Source organism: Xyrauchen texanus, chromosome 44, assembly GCF_025860055.1.
Source record: "Xyrauchen texanus isolate HMW12.3.18 chromosome 44, RBS_HiC_50CHRs, whole genome shotgun sequence".
In the NCBI taxonomy this organism is placed as follows: Eukaryota; Metazoa; Chordata; class Actinopteri; order Cypriniformes; family Catostomidae; genus Xyrauchen; species Xyrauchen texanus.
The window spans coordinates 9,192,066-9,210,646 of NC_068319.1; the positions used below are offsets into that span (position 1 = coordinate 9,192,066).

At 37.4% G+C, this 18,581-nt stretch overlaps 2 protein-coding genes across 4 annotated transcripts in view; both read right to left on the minus strand.

The window, feature by feature from the left end:
• alox5ap (arachidonate 5-lipoxygenase-activating protein) overlaps positions 1-4,285 on the minus strand; it is a 6,432-nt gene extending 2,147 nt beyond the window's left edge. The window contains exons 1-4 of the mRNA XM_052117193.1: positions 4,161-4,285; positions 3,638-3,725; positions 2,704-2,774; positions 1,296-1,377 (exon numbers count right to left, since the gene is read on the minus strand). Of these exons, the coding sequence (XP_051973153.1) occupies positions 1,296-1,377; positions 2,704-2,774; positions 3,638-3,725; positions 4,161-4,230 (311 nt within the window). The 5' untranslated portion in view covers positions 4,231-4,285. The remainder of the gene's footprint in view (positions 1-1,295; positions 1,378-2,703; positions 2,775-3,637; positions 3,726-4,160) is intronic.
• Positions 4,286-6,070: 1,785 nt separating this feature from the next.
• uspl1 (ubiquitin specific peptidase like 1) lies at positions 6,071-18,415 on the minus strand. Of its 3 annotated transcripts, none has more exons than XM_052117169.1 (9): positions 18,306-18,415; positions 17,325-17,396; positions 16,548-16,670; positions 13,595-14,246; positions 9,725-9,835; positions 9,505-9,634; positions 9,026-9,151; positions 8,745-8,905; positions 6,071-7,994 (listed from the first exon to the last, which is right to left on the minus strand). In XM_052117169.1, the coding sequence occupies exons 4-9, from the start codon at positions 14,142-14,144 to the stop codon at positions 6,589-6,591; spliced, it is 2,484 nt and encodes an 827-aa protein (XP_051973129.1). In that variant the 5' UTR covers positions 14,145-14,246; positions 16,548-16,670; positions 17,325-17,396; positions 18,306-18,415; the 3' UTR covers positions 6,071-6,588. The 3 variants fall into 3 exon arrangements, with proteins under 3 accessions (XP_051973129.1, XP_051973128.1, XP_051973127.1); XM_052117168.1 differs by having other exon boundaries at positions 16,548-17,091; XM_052117167.1 differs by lacking the exons at positions 16,548-16,670; positions 17,325-17,396; positions 18,306-18,415 and adding an exon at positions 15,121-15,259.
• Between the last annotated feature and the right edge of the window lie 166 nt (positions 18,416-18,581).

Genomic DNA, 18,581 nt, shown 5'->3' on the forward strand with positions numbered 1-18,581 from the left:
GTGTTCCTAATAATCCTTTAGGTGAGTGTAAGTAGCAGAAGATTTCTGTGTTTTTTAAGTAATAGGCAGAGGTAAATGGTTAGTTTACCTAAAAATGAAAATCGTCTCATTTACGCACCCTCATGCCATCCCAGATATGCATGAACACAAACAAATAATTTCTGAGCTTTGTAGGTCCATAAAATGCAAGTGAATGATGACCAAGATTTATCTGCTCTAAAAAAGCAGATAAAAGTCAGCATAAAAGAAATCCAGTTGTATAATCAGTCTTCTCTGGTGGTCCAGTTGGTTTTGGGTGAGAAAAGACCAAAATATAACTCCTTTTTCACTTTACATCTTGACAGCAGTCTACTTGTCAATCATGATTTCAAGCTGGATTACACTTACAATAGTCCAATCTAGCACTCTGAGCATGTGTCAATTGCTAGGAAGTGTATTCAAACTTGAAAACATGATTGTGATGATAGAGACTGCAATGGTAAGATGTAAAGTGTAAAAGGAGTTATATTTTGGTCTGTTATCACCCAAAACCAACTGGATCACTTCAGAAGGCAGTGGTTAAACCACTGGAGTAGTTCAGATTACTTTTATACTGACTTTATCACCTGTTTGGAGCTTCAACGGCCTGATCACCATTCATTTGCATTGTATGGCTTTAAAAAACTGAGATATTCTTCTAAAAATCAAAAGTGTTCAGCAGAAGAAAGGAAGTCATACACATATGGGATGGAATGAGGGTGAGTAAATTATGAGAGAATTTTCATTTTTGGGTGAACTAACCCTTTAAGGGAGTTTATCTGAACCCAGCCCATTTCATACATTTGCTATAATCCAATGGATTATATTTCAGATAGCATTCAGATTAAGCAACAACTAATGCTGGTGGCTTGCAAATCTTTTTTTATCTTAAAGGGACAGTTTACCTAAAATAAAATGGTAATTTACTCACTATTATTATGTTGTTCCAAACAAATAGGCCTATTTTTTCTCCATTAAATACACAAATAAAAATAGATATTTGGCAGAATGTTAGGGACATTTTTAGGCCATACAGTGAAAGTAAATAGTGGATGAGGTTGGAAATCCCTAACATCTCCTTTTGTGTTCCATGAAGAAGAGAAAGTCATAATGGTTTGGAATAACACAAGGAAGATCAAATTATGACAGAATATTAATTTTTGGATGAAAGGAATTGGATAATCTGTCGCAGTAAATTACCAACTGTCCTCAGAATTTCAACAGACTTCTGCCATTATTTTTAAAACAAAAAACTTGCTGGTGTTCAGACATCTTACCTCTGGCAACTTTGCCCCATGTAGCCCACAAAGTACTTCTGTCGGACCACGAGATAAATAATACCAGCAAAGGCAGCTGGAGCTGTAACAGAATGTTTTGATTTTACATTATACATGTATTTTTTTTTTATTTTTTTAATTTTTTTATTGTCCTGCTAAGCAATTTTGTGAGGTGTAGCTGACTTTCAGGAAATGACACTACCTTTAGCATGTAGATAAGTTTCGATTGATTTTCATAATTGATTCAGAGGTATGCTTATTGAGGCTGACTCACATTATATGCTTCAGTTGCTTAGAAACTGTATTTACTATTTCAAATCTATTCAAATATCGATTAGAGCAACATAGGCAAACATTTTCATATGGGTAATAACATATCTTATTAGTTGGGAAATGCAAAGTATTCCACTAAAGATACAAAACGGGGGATTTTCTTTGATGTGTTACCCTCCCACTAGACTGTAGTTTACATTCAGATAAAGTATCAGTGGCCCTTTTGTTTCTAAAACTCTTTGTGTGTCTAAGTAGTGTCACGAAAGCAATCATTCTCTTTTCTCAACAAAAGGTATGAAAACAAAGAGTTACCATAACACCTAATAAACAGTGGCCCCAAAAATTATTTGATAATTTCTGGACACTTAAAGCTGAAGTATGTAACTTTTTCAGTGTTAATATATATAATAAGCAGGTCAGAGGGCAGGGCTGGGTGTGCAAAATAATGACCCGGACCCGCCCTCCATCCTGCCACAATATACTTTCTCCTTGCACAGCTTAATATCCAGAGACAACTGTCAGTAAGCCATTCATAGGTTAATTTTCTCTAAAACTGAAACACTCTCTATGTGGCGCTACAAAAATTCCTGTGTTTGTTTTGAGCAACCTGTTAGACCCGCCCAACATCATTACTCAACTAATGGCGTGAGCTGGGGGCGGGACTATCTGACTGTTTGAAGAACTGCAGGCTTATTCAGAAAGTTGTTTCGAAAACATTTGTTATAGTTGCAGAAATTACATACTTCAGCTTTAAGTAAAAAATCTAAGAATGCCATTGCATCAGATAAGATTATATCAAACCATCTGCAAATAACAATGTTTTGCCTTTTCTCAGAACTAACTTCACATTTCTTAGCCATTTTTGCAATTAGTTTTAACCAACCAGACCCAGGTCATTTTTTGTGGATGTATGAAGTCAGTTCTCCTCAAGTTTACACATTAACTATTGACATGCTCCACTAAGTTTGACAATCAAAAAGTGTCCCAATGTTACTGTCTTAATTTGGAATAATGCATCTAATGTTTTCTTTTCATTTCTTGTTTTATCAAAACTTTTTGGTGGTTTATCTTGTGTTGGCTTATGATGTAGAATAATGATTAAAAAAAGTGTTGATATCAACTGATCGTGGTGTACCTTGACTGAGGCAGATACCAGCGCACCATAGTACTGCCAGGAATGTGGGGTAAGTATCCATGCAGTTTCGACTAATTTGAGAAACACAATTATTTAACAAAGAAAGTCATTACAATACATGTTCATAAAGTATTTATTTTAACTACATTCATTTAGCTGAAATATAATTTGAGAAGACCCTGTCTGTTCTAACGAGCCGTTGCATGTTCTTCCTTTCCTCTATCTTTAAAAACTACTGTGAAAGAAGTTTAACTTCCTCTCTCATGGTGGTTAATTGCAGCTTGTGGTTGCATCAAGATTGAAATAAACTAGTAGAAAAACCAAGAATCAAACATTCTAGCAACTGGTGGTAATTTGATAGTCAGTTGGGTTTGGTTTTATTCTGAAAACTTTATTCAACAACACACGTCTAGACAATGTACTGTGAGGTCTCAATCGGCTCTGTAATGTAAAACAGGCAAATTGTGTAATTTACTATGAAATAAATACAGTTACTGGCAGTACATACATTAAGATTGGGTTTGTCTGTAATTTTTTATTTATTAGAATTATTGTTGTAAAGAACTACATGGAGATGCACATACTTTCCTTAAAATTAGTTCATTTTCACTAATGTAAACCTAATACTTAATGTGAAAATTTTCAGAAAAAGTAATGACGTTATCTAGGCTTTCCGTATGCAGATAGACCAGTGTTGCACTCTTACAACATCATCTGGTCAAGATTATGTAAATGAAGATTTAAGGAAGTTCGTTTCCCTCACAACAGGAAAATTGATGTTATGCAAAAGAAGTTGCGCCAATACTGTTCGCTTTATGAAACAGATTGTCTTAAGCAGCCATCTTAAAACTATTTTTACCCTCTCTGGCACTGGAAATTGGTGCTAAATGATTACTTCTATCAGTGAAAATCAGAAAGGAACAGAGTTACTCACTTGGCACATAACAAACGCTCAAAATCTGCAGAATGTTGTTTTGAATTATGGCCTTTACACTCTTTCTCAACCTTCAGTGCAAAGAATACTAAAGGAGAAGTCAATAAATCAGACATTGAAAGTTAAAATAGTCTGAGTTTAAAGCATTTGCATGTGTACACTACTGGTCAAAACTTTTGAAACACTTGACTGAAATGTTTCTTGTGATCTTAAAAATCTTTTGATCTGAAGGTGTATGCTTAAATGTTTGAAATTAATTTTGTAGACAAAAAACATTATTGTGCTAACATATTAATTTATTTAATTAAAAAACTAACATTTTGTAAAATAAAAATAAATAATAATAAAAAAAAAAATATTATAAGTGTTTCAAATCTTTGGACCGATAGTGTATGTACCATATAATATGAGCAAATTAATGCTGGCTGTTTGCAAACACCATAATGTATTCAGAAACCATTTGCATATACATCCTTGTGCTATACAATTTAAATATTAAAATATATCTTTTAAAATGTCTTACCATTCTGAACAACACTGAGAAGAGTGACCAGCACTAATAAGAAGATGTTTTCCAACTCTGCAGCATCCATGTTCTTTTGGTATGTATTTGTGTCTCAAAACTGTTGGTTCAACTGCTGTCTGAATAATTTTACTATCAGAGGCAAAGATATCATCATCCCTAAACTGATGCATTTCCTGGTGGGAGGGCCACTAGAACATCATTTCTGCATCGATTGTTGAAATGGTTAATTTAGCTCTTTTTGAAAGGTAAATTTATCTAATATTTGGGTGTGGAAATACTCTTTTGGCAGTTCTACTATCATTCTATCAGTTGATATTTGAGAGCAAAATGTAATTTGATCAACATTCACTAAATGTGTGAAAACCAACAGTCCTTTGATCTGTTACTAAAGTCTGCCCCCTACCGGTGTATAAAACTAATTGATCAGCACTTCAAATTACTCACAATTTGTGTGTAAAACATCGTTTTTTTTTTTTAAAGCCATCACATTTAGGGCCTTAATTACATTTAAGACCAAATGTGTTATATGTGTTATATTATAGTAATGGGGTTTTGTGTTGATAGCAATAAATTCATGGTCTATATAAATGATTAGGACAGATGAAAAGACAATTACTATAATATATAAGATATTGTCAATAAATAGACAGTTACTATAATATAAGGTTTGTCTATATTCTGGTTTAGTTTGTTTTTATAACTTTAGAGTGCTTTAGATTTTTTTTTGTCAAGCTAGAAAATTAAAAAAATTGAAGATAAACATCTAATTAAGTTTGGGCTACTAAAATTATTTGAGAATCAGAAACTCCCTCAACCCATAGTTATGCTGCATTAGTTAAGCCTGCCAGAACAGAACAATTTGGGCAAATTAACTTAAGAAAAGGTGACTATTTTGCATCCCTGGCTATGTGTCGCTGGAGCGATGAATACTAACCAGACTGTGCCAACCAGAAAGTGACGGGTGCTTCAATAATCACTGTCTGCATCACCTCAATCAATTATGTTGGGCTTCACAGAGGATGAACTGCTGCCAACTCCAACCATATGATGAGTGATACTTCACTGGCCACTGCCTGCACCTCAGACTTAGGATGGAATGCATGACAATAAATTAATTCCAATTATAACCTTCATCAGCCAAATAAAAAATGACATAGCATCAAGGTGCACTTCCACGGTCAATTCAGGATGGAATTCAAAGACACTTATTCATAAATCTTACAGTTCAATTAATATCCTAGAATTCTTTAAATTGCCCACCAAAGTCTTTACTCGATTAATACATGACTAGAACATATAATGGCATTAAAATTCATGCTGTCCAGCCAGATTGGAACTGGCTCCTCCAGCTGAGCCTGCATTTTTTTTTCTGCATTAACTAACATCTTATGGAGTTTTGGGTTCCTTGCCACAGTCGCCTTTGACTTTGTCACTGTTTAAACAATGATTTTCATTTTAAACAATGAAAATCATTTTCATTTTAAACAATCATTTTTAAACAATGATTTTCAATCACGTTTTTCATTTAAACTGCTCAGTGAGAACTTTTAGACATTACATATTTTCCAGTAAATCTGCTCTGAAACAATGAATGTTGTGAAAAGCGTTATATAAATAAAAATGACTTGATGCTCATTAAATTGACTGATACAATGGAACTATGTGGCAACACAAAGACAACTGAAAATCACTTACATCATGAAATTTCAGCAGTAAATCTTGCATCAACTTTAAACCTGAACTTGAAAGTGGACTTGGAGCGCCTTGTTCCAGTATTTAGTGTTTTTGTGGAATCCAGCACACTTGAATATTATTACTATAATACAAAAATATACAGTAATACAATACTGATGATAATGATTATTATTAATGAGCAGTTAATGAGGCAATAGACATCTTTTTGGTCCAACTGCATTTGCAAATCTTTTTTTTATTATTGACAAAAAATTTCCTTTTTTGTAATTGTGGAATTTTTTAGTGCAAAATTACTGCTTTTGACAAATATAAAACAGGTGATAACAGGCCTTTTAATTCCAATTTCCCCCAACTGAAACAAAAAACTAAATAAATAAACATAATATTCAGATTTTGAGCGCATTTAATAACTTAGATTAAATACACTGACCATAAAAAAAAAAAAAGAATGAAAAATTCATAATTAAAATGGACAACTGTACAACACTGTACAAAATATACAAGTACATAATTTGATCTTCAAACATTTTGTCTAGACTGCCCCATTTAATATTTTCTTAGCCTTCAAGTAAATGAGACAAAATATGAACTCTGGACTCTGAATGAACTGACAATGTCCTACAGGTTTTCCGATCAAAATTCTTCCTCATTACAAAAATATAAGGAAGTGAGATTAGGAACAACACCAGAACAAACTTGTGGTTCTTAAAGTCTAAAAGCTTTTTCTTAATCAGAAAAATAGATCTAAAGCATTAAAATGTTTGTTCTCTATAGAAGTTTGCCCCATCCATGCTTCCAAATATTCATCAACAGCCATGGCCGAATCATTAGTAGAGGGGGTGTAGTTCTGGAAAGTTGGATCTGAGACCACAGTTGCAGCAGAAGAATTTACCCCTTCACTTTCATTTGTTGCATCCACATTCTGGCTGTTGTTCAACATCTCCAGGAGACCTGTGCTATCAGGTGAGAGGTTGCTAACGGTGGTTGCAGGAGACAAAAGCTCGGCAAAGAACTGGTCATATGCTGGGCTGTACACTGAAGTACTTGAAGTGACAGAGTAGGGTGACAAAAAGGCCGTGCTGTCCGGTTTGGGTGTAGCTTCTCCGTTTCCAAGAAGCTCATTAAGCTTGGCAAGTTTCTTTTTCTTGGCCTTGAGCTTCTTCATTAGCTTTAGCCTGAGGGCTTCAGTAGTGCTAAGTGGCTGATTGGAAGCTGTTTTCTTACCAGAACATTTGAAGATCTCAGACACTTTCCCAGGAGGGCACATGGTTCCAGGATGGTTGATTGATTTCTGCTGACGTACTACTGAAGGATTTTTCACAACTCCACCGGGATTTGGCAGATTAGGCAATTTCTTGGATATGAAACCACCAAACAAATCAGCTGGCTTTGCTGGCAGAGCTTCATTGCCTTCACATTTTAGAATGGGTTTTGGTTTGGGGGCAGAAGGAGGAGGTTTTACTGGTGTAGATTGGAATGAAGCATAGTGTTTGAGTAAGGCGGAACAGCTTGGTGCACCAGCGAGAGTACTACCACTTGACACAAGGGGTAAAGGGACATGTTTTTCTGTAGGTACTGATAACCTCCCCACTGAGGGTAGAGTTATTTTTGGAGCTACTAAAGAAGATTCTTCCTTAGAACCAGAACTGCATCTCTGGCGTTTTGGAGGACTTGAGGGTTGACACAGGGACTCAGAGTTATGAGACAAGCTAGATGCTTTTGGATGATATGGGAGGACAGCTGGCGCAACGGCTGGGGTATTGGGAACCTGAAGTTGTGTTCCATTAGTGGCTGGAGTGAGGGTCATAATGTCTATGTGTGAAAGTCCCTCGAAAGCATCCATTAATGTGGTATTGTTAATAGATGCATCTATGGTACTAGCAGCAGTCAAATCCTTGTCCTCATTTACAGTTACTGTACCGAGGACAGACGTGTCATTGGCAGCAGGATCTGACAGTTTTTGCAGGAGTTTATTATTGTCAACATTAATGACTGCCGGGGGAGTTGTCAGTGGGCAGATCTCTATGTTGGAGTCTACCTCCCAGAAAACAACATGCATTTCATTGGCAGGCAGTGTTAATCGTTTGTGGTTGATGCTGCGAGGGTATTTCAAATCGTCAAGTTCTAGCCATGATCCTATAAGACAGAACAAAAAAAAAAAGGTTATTCATGACACATGTAATCCAAAAGTTATCCATATGACTCCTGTGGTTAAATCCTTATCATCAGAAGTGATATATGTGTGGGTGAGCAACGGATCAATATTTAAGTAATTTTTTTTTTACTATAAATTTCCACTTTCACTTTTGTTTTTGCAGATTTACATTCATTGTGCATATCACAACCTACTGGGCAGGGAGGAGAATTTATAATGAAAAATTACTTGTATATGGATTTTTTCTCACCCACACCTAGCATATTGCTTCTGAAGAAATGGATTTAACCACTGAGTCTAATGGATTACTTTTAAGCTGCCTTTCTATGCTTTTTGGACCTTCAAAGTTCTGACCACCATTCACTTGCATAGCTTATATATATATATATATATATATATATATATATATATATATATATATATATATATATATATATATATCTTCGTTTGTGTTCAGCAAAAGAGAGAAATTCATACACATCTGGGATGGCATGAGGGCGAGTAAATGAGGAAAGAATTTTCATTTTTGGGTGAACTATTCCATAAACAACTGTATTTTCTTTAGCCACTTTTCCTAATTTTGTTCCTATATAGCAATGTTGCAGAAACTAAATGCTTTGAATTTTAAGCTAATTGTACTGAACTTAAGAAGATTACATCATGATATCCAGAACGCATCAACCAACAGACTTCATAACTACAGACTAAATAACCGAATAAGACTGACTCACCATTACTTTGGCGGATCCAGGTGACAAAGTGCTGGAGGTTCTTATTGAACTGGATTATAGTGCTAACATTGTACTGAGAGCCCTGGAACTCAAAAGAGTATCTACAGAGGTCTTTCCTTGGCAAGCCCTCCACAAAGTGCAGAGCAAAAACAGAGGACAGCCTGCAAATATAAACAGAAGCACAGTTAACAAACTGCCAGTTTGCAAAGGCTCAGTTGTCAATTAAACAAGGAGGCTATCAGTGGAAATATTTCCAAAATAAGGAAATATAATACTCTTACTTCTCAGGCACCATTTTCCTCCTCTGGTTTTTGCGGTTGCAGATATTGCATTGAGTGCGGTGGATTGCTTTTAGCGGGTGCCAGTCAGACAGAATATGAGTGAAGGTTGTAAGAGTATTCTCAACACTGAAAGAGAAAAGAAAGGTTGTTAATAAGCATGAAAACAAAAAAACAGCCCATAGTTTCAATAAGCACACTTAGGAGGCATTGAAAAATGGCACACAATTAAGACAGACACTAAATAGAAGCTCTGTAGGCAAAAAAGAATTATACAAAATTTGTCAGACAGCCAATGAGACATCGCTAAAAAAAGAGATATAGTGTATAACTAATTAACTTCAGAGAATTATGAGATATGAATGGTGATTATAAATAATGTAACATTTGCTCCTCCACTACAAGATTAACATGCACACAAAGCCACATCTGGAGTCATCGTTTAACAGAAATCACGTCAAATTAAAAAAAGAAAAGGTTACCTGTCACTGAGAGTATAACCACAGGCTGTGCACTTAAACTCCCAACAGATGGTATGCTGGTAAAGATTCTGAGCCCATTTATCTGACCGGAGAAGAAGAGGCAGTGCAAAAATAGGTGTTTCCTGCTGACCTATGAGACAGGTAGATCATCATTAAATACAATTACAACAAATCAATTTATGATTAATATAGTTTTACAAAAACTGTTTAAATCTTTTACCAATTTCACACTTAAGTGTGGGCTGAAGGAGTTTAAAGACTGACAGACGGAGAGCAGAGAGCTGTCGCTCAGCCTCCTCCAGGACATCAGCAGGAACTCTGGTTACCTTGTCTGTTTGTGAGAAAAACAGAAACACTTATAATACAGGGGCTAGAACTTTGCTCTTAAGAAAAAAAATTGAAAGTTCTTAGGATAAATTGTAAGAAGTTTGTAAGAGTAATTCATTGAAACATTTTTAAGTTCTCAAATATTTTCCTTAAACAATGTCATAGCCTATCTATCATTTTATTCTTAATTATTCTAGCCTGCTCATAAGATTGCCTTTTCGAACACAACAAATCTAATACTTCAACACTGGTCAATTGTAACAATTCATTTATCGATCTATTAACCCTTTTTGTAAGTAGCAAGCACTTCTCTCACTATTTTAACTTAAAGTGAGTATCTGCTTTCTAATGAAAAAATGATTGTGGAGGCGGGAGCATGGTCAAGCGTTGGTCTGAGGGAGAGAGGAGGCGTTAAAGGTTTCCACCTGGGATGAATATGACTAATTACATGTTCTGTGTCCGCAGTGAGAGAAGACAAAAGGAGAGCCAGACAACAGATGAGGAAGAAAGAGTTACACACCAGAGACTGTGTGTGTGTGTGTGTGTGTGTTCTGAGTGTGTTCATGCTTAAAAGCTGGTCCCTAACATGTAAAGTAAACCCTGTCTCTTTCTCTCCCAGGTCTTCTCACTCTTCTCCCCAGTTGGGAGAAACCGCTTTCACTGGTTTGGGCATGAAGTTTTGGCTGGTCTGTTGGAGTTGTGGGGTGCCGGGACATGCCAGAGACCAGTGCCTGGTAATGGAGGTGGAGGCATTGGTCCGGGTCCCCGACACCCCACAGACTGCCCCTGATCGAGCAGGGACACACCAAATACCTGAGAGAATTGGGAGGAGGGGGGATTCAGGTTGTAACTAAACCTCCATTCATCAATGCTTGGTTCAAAATGGGGTATTGGATGCAAATAATCGGGTGAGGTGTGTGCACAGGGACATTCACGATTATTCTGTTTTGACTGTCACCATTCTATTCCAGGGTCAAAAGCATAATATTTAGGCTATGGTTAGTCCTTGCTTCACCCATCTACTAATTTTGGGAACCAATTGGACGGCTTTTCAAACGTTGTTAAAGGGGATGTGTGTGGATGGGTCCTGTGATACAGCGAGACTGTGTGGGGTGTGCAATGCACTGGCTGGGGAGAAGGAGCCTTGGCCGTCCGCTCTGCATCAGGATGATGTAAGGGTGGTGGAAACCTCGGCCTTCCCAGCACTTAGAGGAGTCCCCGCTGGGGATTTCCTTCTGGAGTAGACGCAAGACAAAACCCGTAAGCACGTGTTTGACCAAGTGAAATTAACTGATGGTCAGCGCCTTCAGCCGTGCATTGCACTCACATATCTGTATTTTTCAATTATAAATTATTGGTTGTATCGAGTGACACAAGACACCCAAACAAAGGAAGATAAAACCCAGTTTTTAGTACCAAAGAGCCATCAGGAAATGTTAATCAAGTTGGCTCATCATAGTCCGGTGGTAGGTCACTTGGGACAGGGATAAACACGGCCCATTTCTATTGGCCAGGCATTCGTGTGGCTGTTTGCCGGTGGTGTACGACAAGCCGCGAATGTCAGCTGGTGAATCCGCCAGCCACTTAAAAGCACCATTGCGCCCTCTTTCGTTGATCGACGTCCCCTAAGAAAGAATTGGCATGGACCTTGTTGGGCCATTTGAACGATCAGCATGTGAGCATCGCTTTGTGTTAGTTCTGGTGGACTACGCAACGCGATACCTGGTTGCAGTGCCGTTGCACATCATCTCAGCACGTAGTGTTGCAGAGGCACTATTAAGTATTATTTCACAGGTGGGGATTCCAAAAGAATGGCTTGAATGCATGAATTGAAGTTCTTATGTTTTTTTGTCTTTCTTGAAAACAATCTTAAAGGCTTAAACTTTTGTCTTATCTTGGACTTACACTGACACCTAGTGGCTTGGATGCAGTACCATTTAAAATCAATAGTTTTTAGTAACAAATGTCATTATAGAAATTCACTAGACACAGTCAGCCATGATTACTTTAATCCAAGAGTGAAAATGTCAAATATCAAGGTGGTTACTGAGATTAAGCAAATGGTATTTGGCTGGTTATGTGATTCTAAGATGTCAGCCCCCATGATGAGACCCTCTCCATGTAGAATAAAACAGCTTTTATAAGGTTACTGATATGACTAGTGTCTTCATATCATATGATTGCTCATACCTATTTTTCAAAACTACTATTAATTTATTTAGGAGTAAAACATTTTTAATGAAGAAAACAAATATTGAATGTACATTTAAGAAAAACAAAATAGGAACGTAAATGTTTTTTTGGGGATACAAAATATTCTTAACTTTATTCTTAAAGCGGCTAAAATCGCTTACAGCACTTCTAATTCCACAAGACCGTGATGCTGAATTAACCACGCCCCCTCTTTCCAAAACACTGCACAAAGATACCGTTGAGACTGACTCTGAACAGAAAAGCAGCATTAGTGCATGTTTCATGGTTGTCAAACACAACAGTAGCAAAATAGCACCCTCAACTGACAACTATTATGAATCTGGATATGGCAGTAAGTCCCAATGATCCGCTTCAACTAACACACTATGAGAACGTGCAAAACGGACATGCAAAAGTGTAAAAGTGGACACATTTTTGTGTGTTGATTACCAAGTCTGGAGCGGTCATAGAGATCGGTGAGATATCTCACAACACTTCATTAATATCTTTCAGGGAGTAGGAACATTTTCTGAATACCATTCCATTGAAAAATAATCGCTTACAGCACCTTTAAGTTAGAAATTAATAACATGGTAGTTAAGAGGAAGTTTTTGTTAAGAATGTTTCATGAATCTGGCCCCAGAGCTTGTCAAAAAAGAGAAGTCACTAGCTCAGTTGGGCAGTGTTGTATTTTACGCCATTATTTCAGTTTGCAGACACTTACAGCTGCTGTTGAGGAAGTAGAGGTGCAAATAGTGTGGGGGGTGTACACACAGGACACACTCTTGCTGTACAGAGAGCAACAATGCAAGAGAATGCAGGGCTCTTAAGCACTGCCTTTAACTTGACAAGCCATCATAAAAATGTAACATTCATGGCATGAGACGCTGACAAAACAGTGAGAAGCAATGCAATGGCCTGAAGGTCCAGGTACACATAGTTTTATGGATCGGCTCACACCTGGTCGACTGCGTTGGGAGTATACTCTTCTGACCGTGAGTGAATACGAATGCATTTGATGCATGCCCACTACAACTTCTTTGTGATACTCTTTTAGTAGAGTCGATGGCCGATGCATAAGACTATGATGCACACAGATGACAAAAGCATCTGTGAGTTGGTCACAGGGATTATGATGAAATTTACGTAATGCGGTTGCATGAAGTATACATTGGCCTTAAGATTAATGTCCAACATAGAGCAATAAAAAAACAGTAAAGGAACCAGCGAAGTTGTGACAACCAGAGAACAATATTGTTTTCTGTCGGCTGTGCACGAGAATCAACACAAAAGGGCAAAATTGTCAAAAACGTCACATTCAAGCAAAATAAATATTTTTTGGCTGAGATAGTCCTTTTCCAGTTGTTATTGAATATAAAACTCTTCAAAGTTATTCAACTTTTCAAATATTTAGATTATTTTTGTTAATTTATCTTCAAAAACGTTGCAAAAAATAAAAAAGTAAATCTTAATTTACACCTTAGGGCCTGTGAAAATGTAACTAGGATCAACGAACATCTGAACAACTGGCCTGACCAGGCTACCAGAAAATAATTTTTCGTACTCTTACCTTCACCCTGAAGTTGCTTGGATTGTAGATATGCACATGTCTTGTCGTATGCTGAGCAAAGGTTCCAAACAGCAGAGCTGCTGCAAGGCATTGCCGTCAACCTGTCAGTCAGCCTTACATTCTGACATGGTGTTTCTCTGATAGTCTTGCAGTTTACAAACATCACCAACAACGAATCCAACCAACACAGGTTATCCTCATTTTTCCAAAAGAGATGTGGTTGCACTGGAACCAGCTCTGCTGATGATTCCACATCATCATCCATTCCAAGCATCTCCTCAACCTCATCTTGAGTGCTAGACACACAGCTGTCCTTCGTGCCCCACAGATTTAAATCCACATCAGGGCTAATTGGTTTCACTTCAGGATATTGTTCCTCAGTGTTCTTTTCCAGTATTGACTGATCATCCAAAAATGTTTCATTTTGAACAGTGTTATTTGGAGGTGTGCATTCATTAAGATCCACAACACATGGCTCAGACACTGTAGACAACATTTCCAGCTTCTCCTCTCTTGATTGCTTTGAAGGGGAGGATACATCCTTGACCATAGACAGGGAAGCAGCTTTACTTTTGCATCCATCCAGATCTTTTAGTGTGGGCAAACTAGCAAGCACATCTTCCAGAGGTCTACTAACCAATGGATAAAGGCACTGCAAAGAGACCAAAAACAAAAATAACTCAATGACTGAACAATCAATGTACTTGAGTCAAAAGCATAAAATATAAAAGTATCAATTGCCAATGTGGAATATAATTAGCTTGACACAATATAAAGGTGAATCTCTCAAAGTCTGTCAAGAAACTGTCAGAGGCTGTCTACACTGGACACGTCGAAGTGAACGTTCTGAACTTTTTATTTGTCTTGTTGGTACAAGAAGTGCCAGCGCACAAAGTTCCAAATGGAACATCTGTTTACTATTGGCGTGATGCGCCACAACAGGCAATTCCAGTGTAGACAGTTTCATTGATTATAATTGGATCTATTTGCTTTTGATGTGATGGATGCTTGCGTCTGGTGTAGACAGGGTTTCAAGGTCATAAGAGAAAATTATTTAAATTACCTTAAATAAAGAAAAGAAAACCTATTGTAGTACCATTAAGATTATTCTTTGTGACAAGATTGTTATGACAATTCAGTGCATTTTCCACAAACATTCTCATTACCAGAATGTATTAACATTTTAATTTTGAGAGTTTTCTAATTCTGAATTAATAATCTTAAAAATATCAAAATACTTGTGTTATATTAAAAGGTATTAATAAACAAACTCTACCATGATAAAAATTACTTTGTATATAAATAATATATATTGTATATACAGTGCATCCAGAAAGTATTCACAGCACTTCACTTTTCCACATTTTGTTATGTTACAGCCTTATTCCAAAATGGATTAAATTCATTATTTTCCTCAAAATTCTACAAACAATACTCCATAATGACAACATGAAAGATTTCAAACAAACTTCTTTGCAAATGTATTAAAAATAAAAACATTGGACATGATTTAGAAAGGCACACACCTGTCTATATAAGGTCCCACAGTTAACAGTGCATGTCAGAACACAAACCAAGCCATGAAGTTCAAGGAATTGTCTGTAGACCTCCGAGACAGGATTGTATTGAGGCACAGATCTGGGGAAGGGTACAGAAAAATGTCTGCAGCATTGAAGGTCCCAATGAGCACAGTGTCCTCCATCCGTAAATGGAAATTTGGATCAACCAGGACTCTTCCTAGAGCTGGCCGCCCGGCCAAACTGAGTGATTGGGGGAGAAGGGCCTTAGTCAGGGAGGTGACCAAGAACCCGATGGTCAATCTGACAGAGCTCTAGCGTTTCTCTGTGGAGAGTGGAGAACCTTCCAGAAAAACAACCATCTCTGCAGCACTCCACCAATCAGGCTTCTATGGTAGAGTAGCCAGACGGAAGCCACTCAGTAAAAGGCACATGACAGCCCATCTAGGGTTTCCCAAAAGGCACCTGAAGGACTCTCTGACCATGAAAAACAAAATTCTCTGGTCTGATGAAACAAATATTGAACTCTTTGGCCTGAATGGCAAGCGTCATGGCTGGAGGAAACCAGGCACTGCTCATCACCTGGTCAATACCATCTCTACAGTGAAGCATGGTGGTGGCAGCATCATGCTGTGGGGATGTTTTTCAGAGGCAGGAACTGGAAGACTCATGAGGATCGAAGAAAAGATGAATGCAGCAATGTACAAAGACATCCTTGATGAAAGCCTGCTCCAGAGCGCTCTGGACCTAAGACTGGGGCGAAGGTTCATCTTCCAACAGGACAACGACCCTAAGCACACAGCCAAGATAACAAAGGAGTGGCTATGGGACAACTCTGTGAATGTCCTTGAGTGGCCCAGCCAGAGCCCAGACTTGAACCCAACTGAACATCTCTGGAGAGATCTGCAAATGGCTGTGCATCAACGCTCCCCATCCAACCAGATGGAGCTTGAGAAGTCCTGCAAAGAAGAATGGGAGAAACTGCCCAAAAATAGGTGTGCCAAGCTTGTAGCATCATACACAAAAAGACTTGAGGCTGTAATTGGTGCCAAAGGTGCTTCAATAAAGTATTGAGCAAAGGCTGTGAATACTTATGTACATGCGATTTTTTTTCGTTTTTTATTTTTAATAAATTTGCAAAGATTTCAAAAATCTTCTTTCACATTGTCATTATGGGGTGTTGTTTGTAGAATTTTGAGGAAAATAATGAATTTGATCCATTTTGGAATAAGGCTGTAACATAACAAAATGTGGAAAAAGTGAAGCGCTGTGAATACTTTCCGGATGCACTGTAGATTACAGTAATGATATTTAAATTTTTACATAAGCTTTATTTTCTTAAAATGACATAGTTTTGACAGACTTCATGAAATTCAAACACCTATTTAACAATTTCCTAACCTAGAAAATAGACATTTACAAAGAATGAGACTCACCACTGGATTTGTACAGAGCAAAACGGTCTCCTCCAAGTTGATAGCATAGAACCACAGAGCATTTGTCTGACCTTTTGCCAAGCACCATGGACAGTTCCTAGATGAGCCATTTTTAACTTCACGCTATAAAACAAAAACAAAATTTGAACCACACTCCTCACATAATAAACATCACACAAATTCATAAAGAAATATTCTGTGAAATTTACACAAAGTACACTGTTTTTATGACACTTCTTTCGCCTTTTACTTTTTACAGATCTCCGTGTTGCTCTTGTTTCTCGTTTGGGGGCAAGAGTGGGGGTCAATTTCCAAATGATAATGTTTCCATAGATTGTCCAATATGAATAAATTTGAAGGTGACAGAGCTTTGCACATGTGACAGAGGGAGGGAACTGAGTATAACTGACTTTTCCCAAATACCCCACCACAGCTGGGGTTGGAACTCCTATACCAGCGCCTTCACCGTTCATTTTCATGCCACTGAGGTTTCTGTACTTTGACGAGTCCTGTTGCCATAAACTTGGCTCAGCCTCTGAACCCGCTGCAGTGAGAGAGGACAAAATCTGAGAAATTATCAGTCAGCTCATTTAGGGATTACTAACTTGACCACACAATTCTTGAAACAAAGTAACTCATCCTTCAGTGTTCCAAACATCCTTTCTGAACAAATTGTTTTCATTTCCTGATGGAAATACCAGTGCTTGCAAGACATTAAGAGAATGTTCATGTTAATTAAGTTTTAAGTATGCTTAAGTTTTAGATCAACATACATACCAATCACAATTCAGTATGCAAATATCACCCTGTCATCTTTGCTCTTGGGTAGGTTTTGAAGGCTGATGCATTCTATCAGTGTAAAAACAATAGGAGCATTTCAAACATTAAACTTAGAATTATTATGAAGTGTGAAGTTTATAAAACAAAAATAGAGTTTGAATAGGGTAAGTAAACTGATCAACTAAATTAACAAGTATAAAGGAGCAGTTCACCCCAAAATGAAAATGTATTTTTTAGAAGAATATCTCATCTATGTAGGTCCATACAATGCAAGTGAATAGTTACCAGCTCTTTCAAACTCCAAAATGTTCAAAGGAAGCATTAAAATAATCTTAAAACTCCAGTTGATTAATTAAAGTCTTGTCATGTGATTCAATCGGTTTTGGGTGAGAACAGACCAACATATAATTCCTTTTTTATCTGTACATCTTGCCATTGCAGAGCACGATCATGACTTCAAGCTCAATTAGACTTCCTAGTGCTTGAGGCATTCGTTTTTGGTTGAACTACCCCTTTAATCTTAGAGATAAGGCTTTAAACAAACCCCTGATGAGAAGGTATGAAGAATAGCAATAGAGTACTGCATTGAAAGTACTAAATTTAGCTTAGTCTTAGCATTGCAACTGAATTGGTTTGATATTGAGATTGCAAACTAATTTTCTTACTATCACTTGAGAATAAGCAGGAGGATGCATGTAGTTTTAGCGTTGAACATACAACAAAACCTTAATAATTCCCAAGGAGCAACATACATTATGCCAGAACACTCTCAATAATTGCTAAATATATCATGCTTAGTATTCCCGATGACTTGAAACACACCTATAAAGCAATATTCTTTATCATTCTTTTAGCGCTATCACGCGCGAATAACCAAACCAACAGCGAGTTGACTGTATAGCAAATAGATCGACCAAACCTACTACTACAATGCATTCACAACGCGTAGATGCGCTGTTCATCTGCACCAACACGTACCTCGAAACCGGGTCGAATGTGGGGAATATCCAAACTGGATTTCATAAACACATTCGGCAGTTCCAGAACGCCGGTGTGAGACATGTCCACGTGCATGCTCTCAGTCGTACGTTCAACGTACAGCTTCCGGGTTTGAAGGGGACACGAATAAAGTTTTTACAAACATTATTTATAATCCAAGCGCGCCATCGTCCGGATTGTAAATGTATTACAGGAGACGTGGGCAATTGAAAACATACAGCAGTCATAATTAAATTACGCAGAGACGGGTTGAAT

Excerpts from the sequence above, each read along its gene's own strand:
- uspl1 (XM_052117169.1), bottom strand. The coding sequence starts at position 14,144 with ATGGTCAAGGATGTATCCTCCCCTTCAAAGCAATCAAGAGAGGAGAAG. Across the intron at positions 9,152-9,504 it reads GGTTATACTCTCAGTGACAG|TGTTGAGAATACTCTTACAA; the intron begins GTAACCTTTTCT and ends TTTCTCTTTCAG. Across the intron at positions 8,906-9,025 it reads AGGAAAATGGTGCCTGAGAA|GCTGTCCTCTGTTTTTGCTC; the intron begins GTAAGAGTATTA and ends TTATATTTGCAG.